General features: G+C 47.8%; 1 protein-coding gene across 9 annotated transcripts; it reads left to right on the top strand.

Moving 5' to 3' along the window:
* Window positions 1–20,863, top strand: THAP4 (THAP domain containing 4). 9 transcript variants are annotated; one of them, XM_082320865.1, is made up of 6 exons: window positions 1–197; window positions 1,513–2,669; window positions 12,502–12,661; window positions 14,686–14,795; window positions 16,165–16,268; window positions 20,533–20,863. In XM_082320865.1, the coding sequence occupies exons 1-6, from the start codon at window positions 106–108 to the stop codon at window positions 20,650–20,652; spliced, it is 1,743 nt and encodes a 580-aa protein (XP_082176991.1). In that variant the 5' UTR covers window positions 1–105; the 3' UTR covers window positions 20,653–20,863. The 9 variants fall into 9 exon arrangements, 7 of the variants coding, with proteins under 7 accessions (XP_082176991.1, XP_082176993.1, XP_082176995.1 ...); XM_082320867.1 differs by lacking the exon at window positions 20,533–20,863 and adding an exon at window positions 19,427–20,520; XM_082320870.1 differs by lacking the exon at window positions 1–197 and adding an exon at window positions 208–339.
* The last annotated feature ends 1,142 nt before the right edge of the window (window positions 20,864–22,005 follow it).

Genomic DNA, 22,005 nt, shown 5'->3' on the forward strand with positions numbered 1-22,005 from the left:
GACGGCCAAGGCGGCGGGTCGGCAGCGGAGCTGGGGCCGGGGGGAGGCGGCGTGGTGGTGCGTAAGGGCTCCGCTCGTTCCGCACGACGCCGGCGGGAGCGGCCCATGACGCGTACGCCCAGTGAAGCGCTGATATACGGGCGCCACCATCGTGCTGTACGGAGCCGGCCGAGCCCCGCCCCTCTTTCCCCAGGAGGGTAAGTCCCTATGCCCGCCCCTCTCAGGAACGCCTTTGGCGGCTCGGCTGCCGCGGACCGAGCGGCTCGTCGGGAGGCGGACGCCCTGCAGCGCCGAGGAGGCAAGCGAGCAGCGCCGGGAGCAATTCCCACCCGCTTCACGGTATTGGCGCTGTACGGCGGCGTCTTGGCCAAAATGGCGGCGGCCGTGTGGCGGCCGCCATCTTGGTTGACGGCAGTGCCGTACAGAAACCCCTTCCCCAGCGGCGAGGGGCGGCCGGGGTGACCTGGCTCCGCCATCTTGCTGTACGGCTGGCGGCGGCCCGTGCCGGCGGGCGGGGGCCGGGGCCGGGGCGGGCCCGGCCGGCGGCGGCGGCGGCGGCCGGAGATGGTGATCTGCTGCGCCGCCGCCAACTGCTCCAACCGGCAGGGGAAGGCGCACCGGGGCGCCGTCTCCTTCCACAGGTAAGGGCGGCCGCCCGGCCCGCTTCAGCGCCGCCGCCCCCGGCCCTCCTCAGGTGCCACGGCCGGGCCTCCCCCATCCCCCGGCTGGGCGCCGCTCCGGCCGGGCCGGGGGCGGCTGCGTGCCCCCGCGGCGCTTCCCCTGCCGCGCCTCGCCCGTCCCTGCCCGGCACCTCCGGGCCCGGGCGAGCAGCGGCCGCCCTTTGTTTCCCTCAGCGCCGGGGACCGGCGTCGGGCTCCTTAACGCCGCCCGAACCCGGCTTGGCAGCGGTGAGCCCGCCGCCGCCGCGGGGCCTGGGCCCCAGGCTCACGCCTCGGCCTTCCCCCCGCCCCTGCCCGCAGCAGGGCCCCGCCGGCGACGCTGCGTAGGTGAGTCCCCGAGGGAAGGTCGCGCTCTCAGGCCACGCGAGCCCGTGCAGAAAACGCGCCTGGTTCAACAGCTCTGGGTCTTTTCTCAGTCCAGGCATCATTACACCTTATTAAATACACCCGGCGTAAACATCAGCAGGGTTGCAGGAGGACAACGCGTTGGCCGAGCCGGGCTGCTTTCGGTGTTTGTCGCATCCTCTGTTTCTCCTGGTTTGCGGACAGGCTGAGGCGTTTGTCGTAGGGTAGACGAGCAGCTGAATAATCGGTCAGCTGCTGATGAAAGGGGAAACAGTGCTTTTTAGTTCTGCACTGTTTGTGAAGTGGGGCTGTTAATGGAGGGAACGAATATTGAGTGTTTCGGCCCAAAGTGAAATAATCCTCAAACAAGCGTAATCTGTTAAAATACAGCTTTCACGAGAATTTCCTAAACCTAAGAGTACCAATCCTTCTGATTTCCAAAATGCAACTTACTTTTTCATGGTTTTTGTGTGGTTTTTTTTTTTAGATTCCCTCTGAAGGATTCAAAGCGTCTGATTCAGTGGCTAAAAGCTGTTCAGAGAGACAACTGGACTCCCACCAAGTATTCATTTCTTTGCAGCGAGCATTTCACCAAAGACAGTTTTTCTAAGCGTCTGGAAGACCAGCACCGGTTGCTGAAGCCCACTGCTGTCCCTACTATCTTCCAACTTGCAGAGGAAAAACACGACAACCTGGATTATGTCAGAAACAGAAGAAAAATAGCAAGCCAGGTGCCGCTGCAGGATGGAGAAGACCCGAGGGAAGGAGGCTGTGAGGTAGTTCAGAGGACCTCGTCTTCTGGCCAGGACTTCATGGTGATGCAAGGGACAAAAGAGATGGAGGAGGCAACTTTGCAAGCAGAAATCAGATCGATGTCCAAGGAGGAAGAGAACCTCCACAGCCAGCTGGACGGCCCTCGGAGAAGGATGTTAGGTGATAATTTGGTTGCAAAGCCTGGACCTCAGAAAAAGCCTGAGAGATCTTCTATGGAGGACTGTCCTAAAGCCACCTGGACGGGGAGCTGGGTAGCAGACAGAAGTGGTGTGTCGGTCGACGACTTCACGCCTCCTGCCTCTGGTGCTTGCAAGTTCATCGGCTCCCTTCATTCTTACAGCTTCTCCTCTAAGCATGCCAGAGAGAGGCCGTCTTTCCCAAAAGAGCAGCTAGAAAGGAAAAGGCCAAAGAGAGATGTGGAACCAAGCTGCAGCAGCCATCTTATGGGACATGATAAGGCCGTAGCGGAAGGCTCCCCTACTTCATCCCTCACTGTGACCCCTCAGAAACCTTCCCAGGGTTCGTCGGCATCCCCAGCAGACCTTACCCCTCAGCCTGCTGCTGAGGCTGTGGTGGGGCGGAAGGGTGACACAGATGCCAACCCCATGTCCATCAACGAGGTCATCATGTCGGCCTCGGGAGCTTGCAAGCTCATCGACTCCCTCCACTCGTACTGTTTCTCCTCCAGGCAGAGCAAAAGTCAGGTGTGCTGCTTGCGTGAGCAGGTAGAAAAGAAGAACGGAGAGTTGAAACTTTTGAGGCAGAGGATCAGTCGCTCTGACAGTCAAGTCAGGAAGCTGAAGGAGAAGCTAGATGAGCTGAAGAGGATCAGTTTCCCTTACTTGAACAGCCTGCTATCCCAGGACTGTGGTCAGTATTCCCAGTGGCTTTGTGTTGAGGCAGAATTCACTGTTTTCTTAGCAGTAAGAGGCTGTTTAAGTTAGATGTCTTAAAGGTGTCATGGGTAAAAGATATGAGAAAGGTATGTTTTTGGAAGGAGAAGTAGTAGCTTGTGTTAAACCAACAGATAGAGGTGAAAGAACAAGGTTTCTGGGCACACTAGCTATTTCTTATATTCCAAAAGTTTCCGAGGCAATTCCTGGTGTGGAATGGGAAGTTAGGTCATGGTGTTGCAGACAACTCTCTTGATGAATTTTACTTTTTTTTCTTCCTGGATTATTTTAACTTGTTTATGACTCAATAGCACCTGTTAGGATTTGCCTTCCTTTGGAGTGTGCCTGTGAATTTTTTTGGTGTGTTAATGAACCGTCAGCAGGTATCTGGGAAAGCTGTTGTAGGCTTCTCCAGTGATGTAAGAAGTACTTCTGATCTTAGATTTCATATACTGCACTCAGTACTCGGGGATATATGAAATCTAAGTGAGGTGGTAGGTATCAGATACGACAATGTCATGTTACACAGTGAGGTCACTTTTAATGACCGAATGTCTGTGTGCGGTTTGATCATTTCCTCCCTCAGAAGGCAGAAGTCATCAGGAAATGGATAATAAAGTGGGAAGAGATGGAGAATGGCTTCTCTATCAATTAAAAAAAAAAAAATTGAGACACCTGAAAATGTAGGGGAACTCGGTGAGGGATGACGTCATGTAAAAAGGTTGTTGTGGAGAAGCTGGATCGGGCCATAACCCTTTCTCTTGCTAGAAAGAGTGCTTTAATACACAGCTGCTAAAACTTTTGCACAATGACTTTAGTTGCAAGACACAATTCAGGGGAAGAGTTTAGGAGCATCTAATGATGTTTGACGTTTGTGTGGCTGCTGAGAAAATGGGTTGTCTTGTGAAGGATGTATGACTTCAGGCTTTCTTGAAGAAGTCCTCATCCATGGATGGCTAGGTATCCCCTCACGGTAATTTTTGCGTCCATTATGAGTTTTCTTTCTCCTAAAGAAGAAACCTTATGGCTTCTTCTAAAGCCATGGCTTTAGAAAAAGAAACCTTATGGCTTCTTCTAAAGCCATGGCTTTAGAAAAAGAAACCTCATGGCTTCTTCTAAAACCATGGCTTTAGAAAAAGAAACCTTATGGCTTCTTCTAAAGCCATGGCTTTAGAAAAAGAAACCTCATGGCTTCTTCTAAAGCCATGTAGTATTAGACATGGTCAGAAACATGATACTGGCATAGAAAGACATGTTCTCCAGACTATTATAGCATGGCCTACTTCCTCACTCAAGTGGAAGAAAATAAATCCCGACAAAATTCTTGAATGTCGATACCCAATGCTACTCTTCCCATGTGTTTTTAATTTTCCAAAGTATGGGAAAACTCATACTTTGATTTGGTACATACTTTGATTGGGTACAGGGGGGGAAATAATTTTTTATTCCCCCATGGGAAATCAACGTAGTCTTATTTGTACCTTCTGGTCTGTATTTTTGTATTGTTTTGGTGTCCAACTAAAGAAAATAACTAAATACAATTTTAAGGTTCCATAACTGTCATTCATTCATATATATATATATGTGTGTGTGTGTGTGTGTATATATGAAAAAAGGTGTGTAGCTTTGTTGGTATACCTTCAATGAGATACTAATTGCTAAAAGAGTGTCCTGAAGGATGTTTTTCTTTATTCTAGTAAGCACTATGATTTTTCTTTTCTTTCCTGAGATGGATGTTCTTAATACATATGTGTTTGAGAACATGAGAATTATATATTAAGAATATCTTCTACAAGAACATAAGAATTACATATTCTATTTTCTAAGGGAAAATGTCTATTTTCGTAATGAATTGACCAACTCGCTATGTGTTCTGCTGTGTCTTATCAAGAAAACTGGAGATCAGTATGTGAAAAAGAATCATTTCGGTCATTACAGCTCGGTGTGATGGGAAGTTCTTATGGAAACCTTTGGCTGGTTATTTTTTTAAAGGGCTTTTTGGGGGCTAGCTGTCTTTTTTTAAGTTTAATCTTGGTGCTCATCTGCCTTTCCTTGGGTTTTTTTTGTGCTCATAGTAGTTTATGGCAGTCAAAATACCCGATTAAGTGTTGCTGACTACTGCTGGGTAGCGTCTGGTTTATGCCTAGACAATAAGTCTTACTGTAATGCAAAGATGAATTGAAGAAGGGCTTTTTAGTATTCATAAAAATACAGTCAGGTAACATATTAGGTTAATGATAATTATAGTCTTTGTTAGTAGCTACATTTCAGTTGTCCTAAATCATCTGATGTGTAGTTGAGGTGATGTTATTAGCTGTGAACCTGAGCCTGCATATTTTTTTCTTCTGAAGGCAGTGCCTTGGGGATGGGGAGTGTAAGTAAAGTAACCGACCGGACTGACCGTGCAGGTTATTACGTGTCTGCATCCCAACTCCACATGCTGCAGGACCTCTTTTTGCTGCTGCCTGACGTTCAGCTGCTTCTGCAAAACTGCAAGCAGAAAAATTAGCTTTAGGCCCGCACCCGTTAAGCAGATCTTCGTTTTGGTACTAGTTCTCATGTGATATTTTCCTCCAACGAGACAAGTAAATTTCTGCTGGCTGTATCCAAACTACAGCTGGCTGGAAAGAGCAGGTTTCTGCAAAACTGCTGCACATGCAGTCCCTGGCAGCCACACTTGAGGACTGGTGATTCAGTCTGGGTGAGTTTGGCTCACAGCGTGCTCGAACTGTCACAATGCACTTAAGCGGTGTTTCCCAACCTGTTTTACCAGGGGGATTGACTAACTGGTTTTAGAAGCCCTGGGCTGTTTCCTGCGCAGCTGCCACAGTGACCTTTTCCATCTAAATTTGCTCACTTGTTTGGTAGGAAAATGCTTCCTCCTGTTTTGTGGGCCACTTCTGAGGTCCATGGACCAAAGGCTGAGGAATACTTCCAGCAGAGGAGTGCAGTTAGGCACAGTGCACCAGGCAGAACGAGGTTAGATGCATCTTCTCATCTTCTGGAGGGCAACAGGATACACTGGAAGAAATTAGGGAGAGCCAGTGAGCAAATACGGATCCACTGTCCTGGGGAAGGGGAGACTATTCTAACTGCACTGTCCTCTGATACACAAGTACTATCTGACCATCTTCTTTTGACTTCTTTTGATGCAGCCCAGGATACAGTTGGCCTTCTGGGCTGTGAAGGCCAACCGTATCCTGGGCTGCATCAAAAGAAGCATGGACAGCAGGTCGAGGGAGGTGATTCTGCCCCTCTACTCTGGTGAGACCCCACCTGGAGCACTGCGTCCAGCTCTGGAGGCCTCAGCACAGGAAGGACATGGACCTGTTGGAGGGGGTCCAGCGGAGGGCCACAAAAATGATCAGAGAGATGGAACACCTCTGCTATGAGGAAAGGCTGAAAGAGCTGGGGTTGTTCAGCCTGGAGAAGAGAAGGCTGCGGGGAGACCTTATTGCAGCCTTTCAGTACTTAATGGGGGCTTACAAGAAAGATGGGGACAGACTTTTTAGCAGGGCCAATAGTGACAGGACAAGGGATAATGGTTTTAAATTAAAAGAGGGTAGATTCAGACTGGATATAAGGAAGAAATTTTTTGCAATGAGGGTAGTGAAACACTGGAGTGGGTTGCCCAGAGAGGTGGTAGATGCCCCATCCTTGGAAACATTCAAGGCCAGGCTGGATGGGGCTCTGAGCAACCTGATCTAGTTGTAGATGTCCCTGCCAATTGCAGGGGGGATGGACTAGATGACCTTTAAAGGTCCCTTCCATCCGAATGCATTCTATAATTCTGTGATCTTGTTCTGCTTGAAGGTTTTACGCCTCTGCTGTATCATACTCCCCCAGTGCTAGCACAGACAGGAGATCTCAGGTGCTCCTTTCACAATGTCACCTCGTCTTAACGTGCTCAAGTTTGGTCCTTGTGTAAAACTACATCTCCCAGCAGGCACCGGGATAACTGTCTTACTCAATCATGAGATCACTTCCCCTATAGCCATCTTATCAACCCTGCGCAAAACACTTTCTGGTGAGCAAAGGTGGTTAGAGGGCTAGACCAAGCAATAGAAAAATAACTCTGCAAACTATGGCTGGCAATGGAGCAAACGCAGGTATGATTCAATGGGATTGAAGTGTCTGTAGTTATCGGAGAGGTAAAGTTGTTAGAATTCAGCCATTTGAGCATATGTGGAGCCTCTTCAACACTGCATGTTTGCTTTCATGAAGGTCATATTAAAGGCAGGAGAGTTTGCAAAATGAGTCCATGTGAAAAATGGTTACAGTTTTGCTAGGAATCTGTAGGAAGTCGTATTTCCTTCCAGCTTAGATTTGTCTTTAAATATTTGTACAAAGCCAGCGTAGAAATCGGGTTGTTTGTAATACTTTTTACATGTGAATGAAGCATCATTGGTGAACTTTGAGGACAAGCAGAAGGACTCGAACATTAAATGTCTGGTTTTGTGCTGAGATGGAGTCCTGATGCCTGGTCTGTAGGGCCTGAGGTGGTGTTTCTCATCAAGGTGGCAATGGGTTTTCGTTCGTATTGCAGAAAACAAATAGCAAAATTGTGTTCCTCAGTGGCAGTGAGAAGAGAAGTGGCGTTGTGCAAGGATGCAAGATGCTGTACTTTTCATCTATCTGAGCAGGACTTGGAACAGCAATGGGTCCCTGTCCAGTTTAGCCTGAAAACGAAGCTCATAAAATGGATCGCAGAGATGTGCTGTCAGAAAAATTGCCTCTGCCAGGGCAGGCACTGCTAACCTAGCAGCTGCACGTTAACTTGGAGCTAGATTTTGGAAGAAAAATGCTTCTATTGAGATGGCAGGTGCTGCTTGTGATTCCCCCCCCCGCCCCCGGCTTGTTTGGGATGGGAACAGCCAGGGTAGAAGGCTGGTCAATAGAGTAAGTGGGTGTTACAAAGAGCAAGGAAGCTATAACGTAAGCTAAGAGCAAGATAAGGAGTAGGAATATGTGTGCATAGGTTAAGAGTGGGGCTGAATCTGTGGCAGAAGGCATCACAAGAGAGGCTAGGTGAGACTTGACAGCACCTATGACCTGAGCACGTCCTGCCCCGCAGCGAGCGGGAGGTAAGCTGCCTCGTGCTCTGCATGGGAGCAACCAGTGTGCAGGCACCCGACGCTCAACAGGTTTGAGACATGGCTGATCAGGGAGATGGTTCTTTCATCTCCACCTTGGCGAGAAAGGCGGTTGGGAGGGGGGAAACAAGGCTTTTTGCTCTGCTGTTGGCTGTTTTTTTTCTTCAGTGGAACGCTCTTGTTTTTTCTAGCTTTTTTTCCTAATAGCCTATACAGCTTGTGCATTAAGCATTTAATTCTGCAGTGAGTCGGCAATGACTCACAACAAAAAAACAGCTTGCAACTAGGAAGCAAGGAAAATGCTAACCAAGTAAAACTTGAGGGAAAGTAAAACATTGAGGTAAGCTCAGGTAGGATGTTTGGGTTTCTTATAGTGGTGTATAATTTTAAAAATGTTTTCTCTGTATTTTGTAGTGCAGGAGAACTCTGACAGTGACTACAGGTACTGGAACGTTTTACCACAGAGATTAGAAACAGAGGCAATAACACATTGGTGCTTGGTCATGAAATGAATTACTAAGATAGGCCGTAAGATGAAAATTTGTGAATATAACCACATTCCCAGCTTTTAGAGCAGAGACGGAGCTAGAGCATGTCAGTGCCAGGAATGCTTTACTGGTTTACTGGGGAGAGCATCAGCCAAGTGTGTAAAGGGCTGCAACACTCAGGGAAGGGCAGCAGAGTACAAAGCCACCTTCTGTACTTAAATATGGGAAAAGTATGCTGACCAAGGCTGCTCCTTAATTACCAGAACCTTGATAATGATGATTTAAATTCAGTAAGCGACTCAGAAGAAAGGATTGCAGGAGGCTGCCCAGCTGTTGCTGTAGACCCTGCACTTTGAAGACTGTGAAGGTGCTGTGTGAGTTGGTTTGTTTGTTGTTTGGGGTTTTGTTTTGTGGTTTTTTTGTTGTTGTTGTTGGTTTTTTTTTCCTTAGGTTTCCTGCAGCAAGTATTTCCCAGCTTAGGGGAAATAGGTTAGCTGCCTTGTTAGCAACCAGCTGGCTGCTCGTGCTGCAGTTTTGCTGATAAAACTGTGTAGGAATTTGTGCCAGTGTAGCTTTCTGTTCCAGGGATCCCACTTGAGAGCCACGCTGGCTGAAGCCTGTGTAGACATGGCCTGAGGGGGTTGTCCAGCCGCTTTGTCTGGTTTGTCTCATGGCAGGGAGAGCGCACCATCTCCCACTGCAAAGTGCGGACAGCCGGTTACAGTCTGACTTTGTTACAGTGCAGGGAGGGATTTGAATTCTAAACCCTCCATGAATGGGAAAGATGTGGAAACAGTCCATCTGTGAGTTCGGAGGGATGAAGTGGGGTCAGATGGTGAAACAGAGCTGACTCGTGTGCCCAGGAGCTGGGCACTGCAGTTTTGGCCTGAATGGCTTCCTGAAGAAAAGAGCTCTAGGTGATCAGGTTGCTTATGTGCCTGTGGTTTTTGTCTCCCAGGCTGTTGGAACTTGTGAGCGTTATGGCTGATTTCAGTCAGATTTTGTAGAGGAGCGGAGATCTCAAAGATGCTGCGTCCCTAATGACTTCAAGAAAGTGTATCACCTGGTAGGGGAAAGTGGCTCCAGGAATGTCCTTGTTAAGAAAGAGGCTGTAGTGTGACCTTCCCTGCTGTTAGATAAAAGAGAAACTCTGCATGTGGATGCAAGAGAACCAGCATTAAGAGGACCCCATCTGAGTCTGAAGCTTTAAACATGCAGAAGGGTGGCCAGCGTCTCTTGCACTGCAAATTCTCAGATGTGGTTTGTGTTCTAGATCTTGCTACACACTTACTTTTTAAGCCATAGTAGGAAGTTGTTTGTAAAAGTGACGCACCAAGAATTTAGATCTTTAGAAAGGGAAGTACACGCTCCTTCGTCAGTGAAATTCCTCTTGACAGTGACTGCACCTATAAACCTGTTGTGTGAAACAAAGCAGCTCAGCAGACAAAGGTATTTTCCTCTTTAAACTCCACTTTTTGTTGCTACAATAGTCTTGCATTTACTCACCCCATCCACGACATAAGAAGCAAATTTCTTTTCAAATCATCACTTTTTTTTCTGATGGACTCAATCAGCTTCTCTCCTGTCTGCCTCCCCACTCTTGCTTTTCCACTCTCTCAGCTCAGTCCTCTGGCACAGAAGGCTGCCAGGGAGAAAAAAGGACTCAGTCCACTAGTCAGAGACGGATACAGAAGGTAAGAAGAGCACCGCATCGGGTGCGATCAGGATGTGTTTACTCTTCTGCACTTTGCTGAGTCTCTGGTCCTTATCCCCACCAGCACTTCCGTTGCTCTTGGCTTTTCCAAGCAACATAAGAACTAAAAAACTCCTGTTGGCTTCACTGCCATCCAGGTAGTTTGGAAAACTAATAATGGGTGCTTGGCCATGTTGTTTGCCCAGATGCCATAGACTTCAGGATATACAGTTATATCTTCACTTTTCAGCTGGCTGGAAGTGCAGCTCTTTGGAAGTGAGAGTAGCTTGCCCAGTCAAGCACCTCCAGCCAGGCTGGATGCTGCACAGCAAGGCAATGGGGTCAAACCGTGGGTGCTGGAAACAATTGGTTGGCTTCTCTTGGCTTATAACCGAGTCTAAAGAGTGGAAATGGCTAAAGCCATTTCTTTCGTCTGTCATTTTGATGCTTTTTCCTGAAATGCTGCAAGGTTGGCAAGCAGAAGAAAATGAAGTGCCCTATTACAAGCACCCTGGTGACAGAAAGCATCCCACTCCTAGGCGTTGTTGCCACCTCCTGACCCAGGAGAGGGCAGCAGCAGCCCAGGATGCAGTCTCTTCTAGCCTTTCCAAAGCTTTGCTCTTCCCTTCCACGGTGGGAGTTTGAGCCTGCAAAAAGCTTGAAAAGAAATGCAGTAGCAAGTGAAAGGCAAATACCAGTTGGATTGGGGTAGTGATACTCTCCTTACTTGCAAAACTGCATGCTCTCAACATGAAAGTAGAAAGGGAAACTGGTTCCTAAGAAGCAGTGTAGAAGTATGGGGTTTCTTGTAGCAATAATTTTGGACTTTTGTTATCAGTTGTCACTGTGTTAAGGTCTTTGCTGCACCAGAAAATAATGTTCTGTTGCTTTGGTTGCTCACAGTACAGGTGGAAGGTAAATACAATGAAATACTGTCCGGTACACTAACACTGCTGTATGGATTGTAGGAACCCCTTCTTAACACCTTGGTAAGCTGGTGGTGAATGCACAGGCTGGCAGGATGGTCTTTGCAAAGGCTGGCTCTGATGCTGTAGACTTTTATCACCTATTTCATAGTGAGCTCTCATGTTTTCTCACGGATAAAGATAAAGAAGAGGATAAAGAAGAGTAATTAGCAGCATCTTACTGACATGCCAGCTGGCTTTCTAAACCTGCTGTCTGTGGCAGAATAAATAACAAAAGCGGTAATTCTTTTTTACCTGGGAAAGTTTCTGTTCCTCCTCCTTTGGCATTCCAGGTGCGAACTCTCCGTTATTCCTCCTTGCTCAGTCTTTTTAGCCTGACATTTGGGACTGAGCACAGTGAAACTCAGACTGATCAAGCAAACTTTTACCCACAGCATCACCTTTTTAGGTCATAATTTCTTCCTGCAGCTTAGCCCATGCCTTTTAGACCAGCCAGGCAGGCAGCTTGTTCTTGTATTAGGCAATATCACTTGTTGTGGAAAACAACCCCCTTCAACTCCCACCATGCCAGTATGAGTCATTATCATGTGAGTGGGAGGAGGACATGCTTTAAGTATACTTCAGTCATACTTGTCTGCATAACGTAGCTAACCTAGAGTAGTGGGCACCAAATTTCTATTGGTATTGGTCTTTCCTGAGATTATGTGGGTGCTGTATTGCTTCCCCTGCTTACATCTTAGGAATGGATCTGCTTTGCTGTTCATGTGGCTTTAAATTGTCTGTCTCCATTCCTCCGATTTATTTTTTTTTTCAGGTCATACCCTCTGAAATCACAGCAAAATGCAAAACTGTTGCTTATCAAAGCTCTTCTAAAATGATTCATTAAAGAAGTTTTAATTTTGTGAAACAGACCTTGGTTGCTTCTTAATAAATGCAATGACAAAGGGAAGTAGCTTTCTGTTCCATTTATACTTTAACTTGCAGGCACCCTAGTCTTTTTAAAATGTTTCACTTAGCCTTAGTCTAGAGCCTAAGCAGAACAACTTCTGAATGATACCTGTCTCTTTGTACAAGTGCAGGTCATTAACCTCTTCAGAAAAATTACAGCCAAACTTTGATCTTGAATATGTACACAGCCTGATTTTTCTTTTTCCTCTGAAGTGAGGACTCGTTCCTTGGGCTCTGAAACAGACAGGAACGGTACGTACTCAGTGCTTGAGAAAAATCAGGCCAGAACATTAGAGATTTAATTATCATTTAGTGATAATTCTTTACACTGAGATTTCAGTCTTCTTCCTTGTGTGTAGAAGGGAGGGGGCTTTCTCTTCAGATTGAGCTACAGAGAGGAGTCAGAAATGGACCACCTGGAAGAGTGCTCTATGTAAGGCCAAGAGCAGGTTCGAAAACAGACCTACTTTCCATGACCATTTGTTGTTCCCCATCTACCCTTGCACCTTGGAGCTGATGCTGCTCTAGAGAAAAGCATTGCTGCTGTGTTGGACCATTTCTGAGGTGTTTTGTGTTCACCTCCACCCAGCTGTAAGCAGCTCACAGCAAGCTGCAGAGCACAGATCCCTGAATTTTTTCTTTGTTCTTTCTTCCTCCACAGAGACTCCCCAGCTGAATCCTGTGATGGAGCCCCTGTCCTGGATGCTGGGCACCTGGCTCTCAGACCCACCAGGAGACGGCACCTTCCCTACAATGAAGCCCTTCCAGTACCTGGAAGAAGTGCACATCTCTCACGTCGGGCAGCCCATGCTCAACTTCTCGTAAGTCTAGCGGTTTATCTGTGTTGGCAGCAGCTTTTGGATTGGAGCAGGCATAGCTCCAGTGAGATTTGTCAGTTGTATTTCTTTTCCAGTGGCAAAGTAAACAAGTTTTCACCTACTAAATAAGATGATGTAATGATATGTGTCTGCATGGTCTGACTTTTGTTTTCCTTTAAAACTTGTGTTTAATTGGCATGCTGTTGCAACACACGCAGGGTTGCACACCTGCAATCACTGAAGATTCGCTAGCCCCAGAGTACAGTGCACTCTACAGAGCTTTTCAAAAGTAAATTCACACCTGTGAACTCATGCAGAAGCACAAGTGTACAGGATCAGGACTGTGGCCATGGTGCAGTGTACAGTTCTTGTGACCTGCCAGTCTTGAGGGTTACATAGTGAGAAGTAACTCAGGGTGCTCTGAAGGTGACTGTAACTCAGAACAGGGAGAGTAGCTTAGGATAAACGGCCCCAGCATGGACACCACTATTGTTTGTGCAAATTCCATACCTGCCTTTCAAAGACCACCGATCCTTCCACTTCAGCGTGATGTGCACTGGGTGCATATGTTAGCCAAAAGATGTATTGTCCTCATGGTCAGAAAAAAAATCGATCATTCTTCTTGCTGGCAGTAGCTGTCTAATTAGAAATGAATCTTCAGGTAACAGCGTTACAACTGCTATCATTCTGTTTTGTGAAACTCCTGCTTACAGATGTAATAAAAGAAGGAGCTATGGCATGGCTGTAGGCATGTGTGTGTCTGTGTGCCTAGGAGATACACAGCTCAGAGCTATTGAGCTCTGGGAATTGTCAGGAAAATAGGCAGCACGCTTGGAAGACAGAGACCTAGAAGCAACTGCAAGGCACCCAGACTCCTCCGTAACTCCACGCCTTAGCTGTGCTCCCCCTTCCTTGTCTCCAGTTCTTTGAAGCCCATGGTTTTCTTGTACCATGTGTAGGGGTGCCATGTGCTGCACCTTGTGCTGCTGGTCTTCTAGGAAATGTTGACTCTGCATGATTTGTTATATTTTACTTCACACAGGAAACAGTTGCTTTGGACTTTTCAGCTCTCAGTGCTTCTTTAATAAATAACTGCTCCAGCTTGCCACATGCCAGCGCCTGGACAAGCCCCTTGGTCAAGCTCTTCTTGCACGCTTGCCCTGTTACCATTGGGGTGGCAGCTGATGATACAGCATACCCCCAGTCCCAGGACAGGTCACGGTGGCCAAGGTGACTGGTGTTGGCTGTTTTCAGCAGGCACATCCCAGTTGCACAGCAGAGGCATGTCTGGAAACTGCTGTTGCACGAGGGAGTTCTGGGTGCAGATTTAGCAGTAATTGCTCCAAGGTTACCTCTGTCTCCTTTCCTGTAGAAGGATGCAGAGTGAGAAATTCTATGAAAAACAGTATGAAAAGTAAGAGATTAGCGTAGAATAAAAAAACACCAATAGGATAGTCCACTGCATTATATAGATACCTAGCTTGCTATTGTCTTTAAGCTGCTGTTTAATTCCGTTACCTATGTAGACTCAGGAATGCTGTAGCACTAATGTAGTATATGAACATGCGTGATATATATAATCACGCGCATTATGGGTGACCAAACATATAACTCTAAGGACTCATGAAGAATAAATAAGCATCTGAGCTGAACTTTTTTTCTTTTTGCAGGGGGTGGTGGGAGAAATAAGTCTGCTCTGTTACTGCCTGCAGCAAGTAATATACAAAAAAAATCCAACTTGCCAGGTTTAAAAGCTAAATAAAGATGATATAATTCCATATATTTATTTGAGAAAAGGAAGTATTTGAGACAGAGTATGGCTTCAGCATCTGTGAAATGTCTGACTTCCTGAGGGAGTTTCTGAGCTAGCTCTTAGAAAGACCCAGGAGCTGTGGAAAATCTGAAGCTTGAACTTAAATAACCTACTCCAGCTCTAAGAAATAGCTGTGCCTGTAAAGTAACTGTATTTTTAACACTGTATTTTCAGTGCAGCAAACAGCAGCTTTTGTATTCTGATTTCCCCTCAGGTTCAACGCCTTCCATCCAGACACCAGGAAACCCATGCACCGAGAATGTGGATTCATCCGCCTGAAACCTGACACTAACAAGGTGGCTTTCATCAGTGCTCAGAACACAGGTACGTGCCTGACATCCACGCTGGGGAAAAGAAGAGGTCCTTACCCTGCTGTGCCATTTCATCACTTTTCCAGAAAATTATTGCACCTCTCACAGTTTCATTTAATTTATTTTCACTGTGGGTTCAGTGCCAAAGAGCAGCATCACTGCCCTTTGGCACTGAACCCACAGTGAAAATAAATTAAAAAATGAGCTTGTGTCAAAACCACTGAGTTTCTAGGACTGGCTCTGTGGCTTTGATCAGGCACTGTGGCTTTCTAGCTGTCTGTGACAGGAAAGGACTGCAAGTCAAAATACCACTCATGCAGGAGACTTGAGGGGTATCCTTTCCTCAAATAATAGGTTGATATTTACAGACGTAGCTTTGTAAACCAAAAGAACCCCTGCTGCTGCAACAAGAATTGCAATCTGAGCCTTAATGATGGCAGGTGATAAGTGGCCAGTGACATTCTTGATGCCTTTGTAGCATCCTAGTCTTTTTTTGTGGGGAGGCAGGGGGAACGTGTACAGATAAGATGCTTCGTTCCCACTGCTTCCGTGAGTTGGCCACAGTTGACCCTGTGGTAGAAAGAGAGAGGTGTATGCCTTGGTTCATGAGCTCCTGGGTCTAGAGTCCTTCTATTGCTAGTGTCATATTTGTCCATCTGCTTTTTCTAAGCAGGTTCAGATTTAACATCCCACTTAAACTGTTGTTGCCAATGTCAACACTTGCCATATTTGATTCTGTGGTGCAGGGTAGAGCTTGTGGCCCTGGAAAGGTGGGGCTGTGGTGGTTTTAAACCCCCTTTGCAGCCTCTCCATCCAGGAGTGTTTGGTGTGACCTATATAGCAGGTTCCCTATTGAGGCCCTGCTCAGGCTGTGGCACTACCAAGAGGCTTTGCAGCACTGTAGCAGGAGAGCTTCTCTCCTACTGTTTCCGTAACAGTCTTGGAAAGTAATCTCAGTGCTGTCATCTTTCTTAGCTCCTAAACTAGGAGAAACTCCCACTGTCTGGATGTAGTGCCTTGGTACTTGTTACACGCCTTACAGGGACTGAATGAGAGACAGAACCACATCTAGATTATTATAAGTGAGAGAGTGTTAAAAACCAGTTGATTTGCATCTAAAACTCCAGAGCAGGTGCTGAAGGGAAAACTGCCAGTTGCAGTGTGATACTCATCCCACACGGTATGGGTAAGTCTGTCTGGCTAGATTTTTCGAAGCAGCATTACATGTCTGAGGTTGCATGGATTTGCAGCTGTTGATATGTACTAGGTCAAATAAAACAGTTCTTCAGGGAGAGTGGTGGTCTATTACGTAGCCTAATAATTGTGACATCGTTAAGTAACCTTTGTAGCCTAATAATATACATGACCTTGCTTCTCACTAGGTCTGGTGGAGGTGGAGGAAGGGGAGGTGAATGGACAAGAGCTGTCTATAGCTTCTCATTCCATAGCCAGGATCTCCTTTGCCAAGAAGCCCCATGTAGAGCAGGTGAGTGCACATGCAGTGAGCAATTCACATAGTATTGCTAGCCTCAGAAGGTGTCTAGTTGAGAGGATAGGTTGATTAGCATGCTTTAATTACAGATTGCCATCAGGAGTTCTTGGAAATATTGCATGACATCCTGGCTTATCCTTTCTGTAACAGCCTTCAGAAGATATTTCGTACATTACAAAACCCAGAGGGATCGTTAAGATAAGAACTGATGCGCTGAATCAGACCAGCCAACCCAGAATCCTGGCTCCAGCAGTGGCCAGTAGCAGGTCCTTAGGGAAGAGAATAAGAAAGTCTTGTCTAAATACCCTTGTACAGCAGTGGTGTTACTTCTTAATGCTAGTCTTCTGGATTAATTACAGTAGGAGGGTGCATGCGTAAGGTATGTCCAGTATTGGGCCTCATCAGGATATTTTAGGAATGCCTGCCTTTCACTGGAGCTCCACCTTGTCTTTGCAGATCTTGCTTGCTTTTCAGGGCATTCACAAGTGGCTATGGCTCTCTTCCCATCTGTGGCTGCTTGTCAGGGCTGGGCACTTGCTGTCAGCTCTGGTCTTGGTTGACTGCTTCTTGGTTTTTGACTTTTTTTTGTGTAGCAGTGGTTTGTTGTTGACGCAGCTGGATGGGGTACAGCCAGCTGCGAGTAAGATGGCACTGCTGGAGTTAGTGTGGCATACTGAGGTCACTGCTGGAAGCCTAGCTGTCACATATGAAGTTGTCTTGGCTGACTAGCAGCTGAGAAAGACAGCAAGATTGAACAAGCTCTCACAAAGAGTAGGTAATGGCGTGTTCCTGCATCTGTTTTGTTTTCTCTGATAACATGTGAACCAAGTCACTGCCTGCAGTTTTTGAAGGGTGACAAGTGAGGTGTGGCCCGTAGGAGAGAAGACGCTACTTTGATTGCAGCAAATACAGTATTGTCTTATTCTGGACTTCAAGGCTTAATTTTGCAACCTAGTTTGTATGCACTCCAAAACCAACCCATAGATAACTGAGAGCACAAGTTTGTGCAGATGCAGCCGATGTCATAAGTGCTCCCTAAATTCATTGACGTGCCAAAAATTGTACGTGCCTACGCAAACGATATCTTAACTCCCTTGCCTTCAGATGCGTGTTTTAAGTTGTTGGGTTTCTGCTTTCCCAGGAGCAGCTGTATTGCCTTCTTTCTATAGCAGGAGAAATAAAGCCATTAAATACTATGGATATCACCAAGGCAGCAAAGCTCGTAATTACAAACATTTAAATAAAATGGACCACCCTCTCAGAGTCACTGCCTGAAATGCAAGCAGCCAGACAGGCAGGAGGAGAGGGGGAAAGGAACAGCCAGCCAGCAAATGTCTTACTGGTTGAGGGCTACGAAGCTGTTTTTGGCTGAGCGCTGGAAGAGGGAACGTCCTGAGCTGAAGGTCCATGCTCACCTGGCACCTGAGGGCAGTTCAGGCCTAGGTACTGCTCACAGTGAGTATCTAGGAGGCCCTTGCTGGTGAAGGAGGATGTGGAATGAGAGGGTATGGTAGGTAACCAACTCCCAACGCGTTTTCTTCTTCACCAAGAACAGCCTATGGAAATGAAGAGACGACAAGTGTAGTGAGAAAGGGACGCGTGCTGCTCCTCCAGTTGCTTATTTTGAGAAAACTTCACCATAATGTTGTGTTCCTGCTGAAAAGTGATTCGGGATGGCTTTGGCTTGGCTGAGCCATAATTCAGGCAGGAAGACCTGTTCCTTGCGCCAGGGCTGTGTTGCAGGTGCTCGCTGGCGTGGCCATGCTGAGGTGCAGGGAGCTCTCCGCATGGACAGAGAGGAGCAGTCCCCAGGGGTCTGTCCCTGCTAGAGGCGATGCTGATGGGACGTAAGGCACAATTGCAGCATATTAGACTCTTCCTACCTCTCTGAGGAGTGAGTGGCTCTCAACTCTCACCCTGTGCATATAGATAAGAGATGCTCTGCAGGGAGTGGAGGAGCGCTCTTAGACTGGGTTTGTTTGCAAACACCCTGCACATGTTCTTCTGTGAGTGTCTGGAGAACAGGCATGTTTTCAAATATTTTCAGACTTCAGGACTGTCCTCACAGTATGTGGGTACTGAGGGAACTGGCTGATGCGCCTGCAAGGCTGCTGTGTTATCTTTGAAAGGTGATGGAGATCAGTTTCCTGATTACTGGAGACCCATGGCACGTGGGTTACCCATCTTCAGAAAGCACATGAAGGTCAACCTGGAGAGCTACAAGCTAGTCAGCCTCACTTCAGCCCCTGGAGATTTCTGCATGTATCAAAGAGAAGGTGATTGGGCACAGTCAGTGTGGTTTTACTATGGGTAAATGGTGCCTGGCTGACCTGGTTGTCTTCTGTGATAAAATAACTGGATTTGTGGATGAGGGGAGACCAGTGGATGTTGCTTACCTTGACTTCAGCAATTTCCAACGGCCCTTTCCCAGTGCTTCAAGTTTCCTCTCCTGTGTGGGAAGTAGCAGTCTCTCAATGCGTCCTGGGTGTACATGGAGCTTGCCCCCCCCAGTACCATCAGCCAGCCTTTGACTGAAGCTCACTTTTAAGAGAAAATCCTCCTCTTCTTTTTTGTCCAGTTCATTTCATTTCCTCCTTTTGGCATTCAGACTTCATTGTCTCACCTGCAGTGGTCCGTTCAGAAAAAAATGGGCAGTTCAGAAACCCTGAGCTAAGGTCACATGTTGTGAAATAACTTCTTGTTAAGGACGAGTGTCTTTTGTATTCCTTTTGATTGCCTTTTCCTGCTTAGGTTATTTGAGGAACAGTGTCATGCATTACAAAGAAAGCCCCATCTGATCAGCAAATATTAATCAAAACATCGTTTGCATATGACCCTGTTCCTGCTGTTGCCCTCATGAATGTCAGAATAGCAGCGTGTCCTCCGCAGCCTTGCGTAGCTTTGCTCTCAGCTGGAAATAACCTCCTGGAAGGAGGATGTGTTGGATATTGGCATTAAGGGCACGCTGCAGGCGTAGGAACGGATGTGTAAACGGAGAGGACGCTGTCTTGGAGCAGACAGACTGGCGATAGCTCATGGACATGCCCTTGAGTGACCTTCACTGGAAACGAATTCACTTGCAAAAGCCTCTGCATTTTAGGAATTTCGAAACGGGGCTGGTTTAAGTGACTGCAAATTAATCATGCTTGCAGGTTATCCTGCCGTCCCCGGGACTTTGTTCACCTCTGGGATTGTGTTCAACAAGGGAAGCAGCAAGTGGCCACCAGTCGGTATAAACAGCTCTTCTGGATGATGTGGAGTGAATCTGTGCTGAAATCATGCGAAGGGCCAAAGTGCTGGGTGCGCGGGGTCTGTTCCAAGCTGCCTCCTTACAGCAGTGCTCGCTCGGGGAGCTGCCATGCCCTGGCGTCATCCACACAGTTACATGCCTGTCCTCCTGCTGAACTAGGCAGCTGGAGTGATGCCCTCCAGAGCATTCTTCTTCAACAGGAGCTAAGGTTCAAAAAGGATGGTCCCACTTTTCTTTATTTCAGCGAAACCTAGGAGCAGGCCTACAACCCATGCTGAACACTGGACGCTTAGCCGCTCCCTCCTCCACTTGGCAAGCTGCTGAAGCCCGGGTTCAAGCATCTGCTTGCACAGCTCCTAAGTGGTCCAGCTCCACAGGGCACCCCCAAATTGCCTCTCTTGACGTTTCGTGCAGCACAGACAGACTCCCAGCCTGCCCGGGTGGAGGCATGCAGACGATGTCGCCTGTGCAGCCCTCTCGATGGGCGGCAGGGCTCTTCCCTCCTGCCCCGGGGCTGAACCCCTGCGGGGCTGCAGGTGCAGGCCGAGGCTCGCAGGCTCCCATCTCCCCATGTAGCGTGAGCAACGCCTTACTCTGGCACCGTGTGGGGCCCTGCAGAGAGCGCGAGCGGTTTTGAAGGCTGCCTTGGGGACGTCGCCCAGCGCAGAGCATCTCCCTGAGCCGCCAGCCGGGAGCCGCTCTTCTGGTGGAGGGATGCTGGCCTGTCTGTGCTGAGGTGATGTCAGTAGTAGTGCCAGGACGCTGCGCTGCTGCGTGGATAATGGTCTTGGGGCCTGGAGCTCCTCCTTTGGAAAGGGCTGCCTTCTTGAGGAGAGAAAACATCTCCTCGTTTACTCGCGTGGCCGTAGTGAGCATATCGTTCCATCTGTGGTGCATTGACAGCAAACACAAGGATGGCAAAGGGAAGGTAGAAAGCGCAGGTAAGGAATTTAGCCTGTGCGTGCTGTTTGCTTGATTTCATTATTTCTTTTCTTACCCCCTTTTTAGATTACCAGAAAATTCAGGCTCAATTCTGATGGGAAACTTGAACAAACTGTCTCGATGGCAACCACTACACAGCCCATGACTCAACACCTCCACATTACCTACAAAAAGGTGACGCCTTGATGCCGGGAGGGCTGGGTCTCCCTGCCGAGGGTGAGGGCCTGGGGCATTGTGCACCGAGAGCAGCGGCAGCTCGGGAGCACAGCATGGCAGACCCCGGAGCTGGCTGCCTGCACTCGCCCCCAGGGCCGCGGAGCTGCCCGTCCTGTTGAGAATGCTACTCAGATGTTTCTGTAATGGTATGTTAAAAAAAAATAAAAAGCTTTTATTTTTATGGCTGTGTCTTTGGGTGTGATTGCAGGAGTGGTTTGCATGTCCCTCTGCTCTGGGAGTGGTTACAGACGGGCTTTTTGATGCCTGTTCATTAGTAGGCGTTGGGTTGCAGATCCAACCTCCTGGACCCTTCTCTGCAACCTGAGTAATGCCATGGAAGCAGCAGGATGAGGAAAGGATTTGCACTGCAGGGACAGACCCTGAGAACTCCAGCTCCTGCCTAATGAAACCTGGCTTAAATAGTCAGAGGGAGCACCTAGCTCTTGCTGTGGGACGGAGAGAGCTGTCACAGGGCCCAATCCTGATGGTGCCATCCAGCTGACTTCAAAGGACTTGGAGGTCAGGACCAGACCTTACCTAGCTTCAGTGCATAATGTCACAAGAGTTTGGGTGACAACTGTGAGCCAAGGGGCAGCAAGAGAAACTGCAACCAGTGGTGATTGATCTCAGCCGTTCTTTTTTCAGGAGTAGTGATGCAGCCTTTAACCTTCGTGAAACCTGTCACTGATTCCCTCAGCAGTGAGGGAGGCAAAGGTCCGGCACTGCCTCTGGTCTACAGCAGAGGTGGGAAAGATGGTCCTGGCTGCCTTTCTCCACCGCTTGTCTCCAAAGGCCTTCTGCTGTGGGTGCGCGGCTCTGGGGAAGGCCTTGGCGGTGACATTGCTTTCTCACAAGCTTTCTGATGCCAACCATTGCGCAGAAACTGCGTGAGGGCACGACGGGTCTGGTTTGCACCTGTAGCTTCCTTTGGGACCCAAGAGCCACCTCGGCCAAAGGGATTTAAAAGCTCTGCGGTTTTGGGAATGTCTGCTCTGGTGGCTCCCTGAGCCTCTCTGAGCTTCGTTCGCAGTGGCATCCTCAGCGCATTTGCAGGGAGCGCAGAATGATGCAGGTAGCCAGTTTCAGCATGTGGTGCTACCAGGGTATTTTCAGGAAAAGTGGAGACAGAGGCAAACAATTCAACAGAGCCTATGTTATATTCCAGAGTTCCTGTATTTGAAGACAAAAATGCTAACTGGGGCCAATAAATGATAGCAGAGAAACTTCTCATGGTTTTGGAGAGAGCGGAAGGCTTGGGGGAGGCAGAACTTTGCAAATAGTCTCCGATCTGTGCAGAAGTGATTTTGAATGTTGATGCTCTAG

Source organism: Platalea leucorodia (genome assembly GCF_965183815.1).
Source record: "Platalea leucorodia genome assembly, chromosome: 8".
NCBI classification, from domain to species: domain Eukaryota; kingdom Metazoa; phylum Chordata; class Aves; order Pelecaniformes; family Threskiornithidae; genus Platalea; species Platalea leucorodia.

Coding starts and splice junctions, on each gene's coding strand:
- THAP4 (XM_082320865.1), top strand. CDS start 106: ATGACGCGTACGCCCAGTGAAGCGCTGATATACGGGCGCCACCATCGT. Junction 12,662..14,685: donor CAGCCCATGCTCAACTTCTC/GTAAGTCTAGCG, acceptor ATTTCCCCTCAG/GTTCAACGCCTTCCATCCAG. Junction 16,269..20,532: donor AGAAGCCCCATGTAGAGCAG/GTGAGTGCACAT, acceptor CCCCCTTTTTAG/ATTACCAGAAAATTCAGGCT.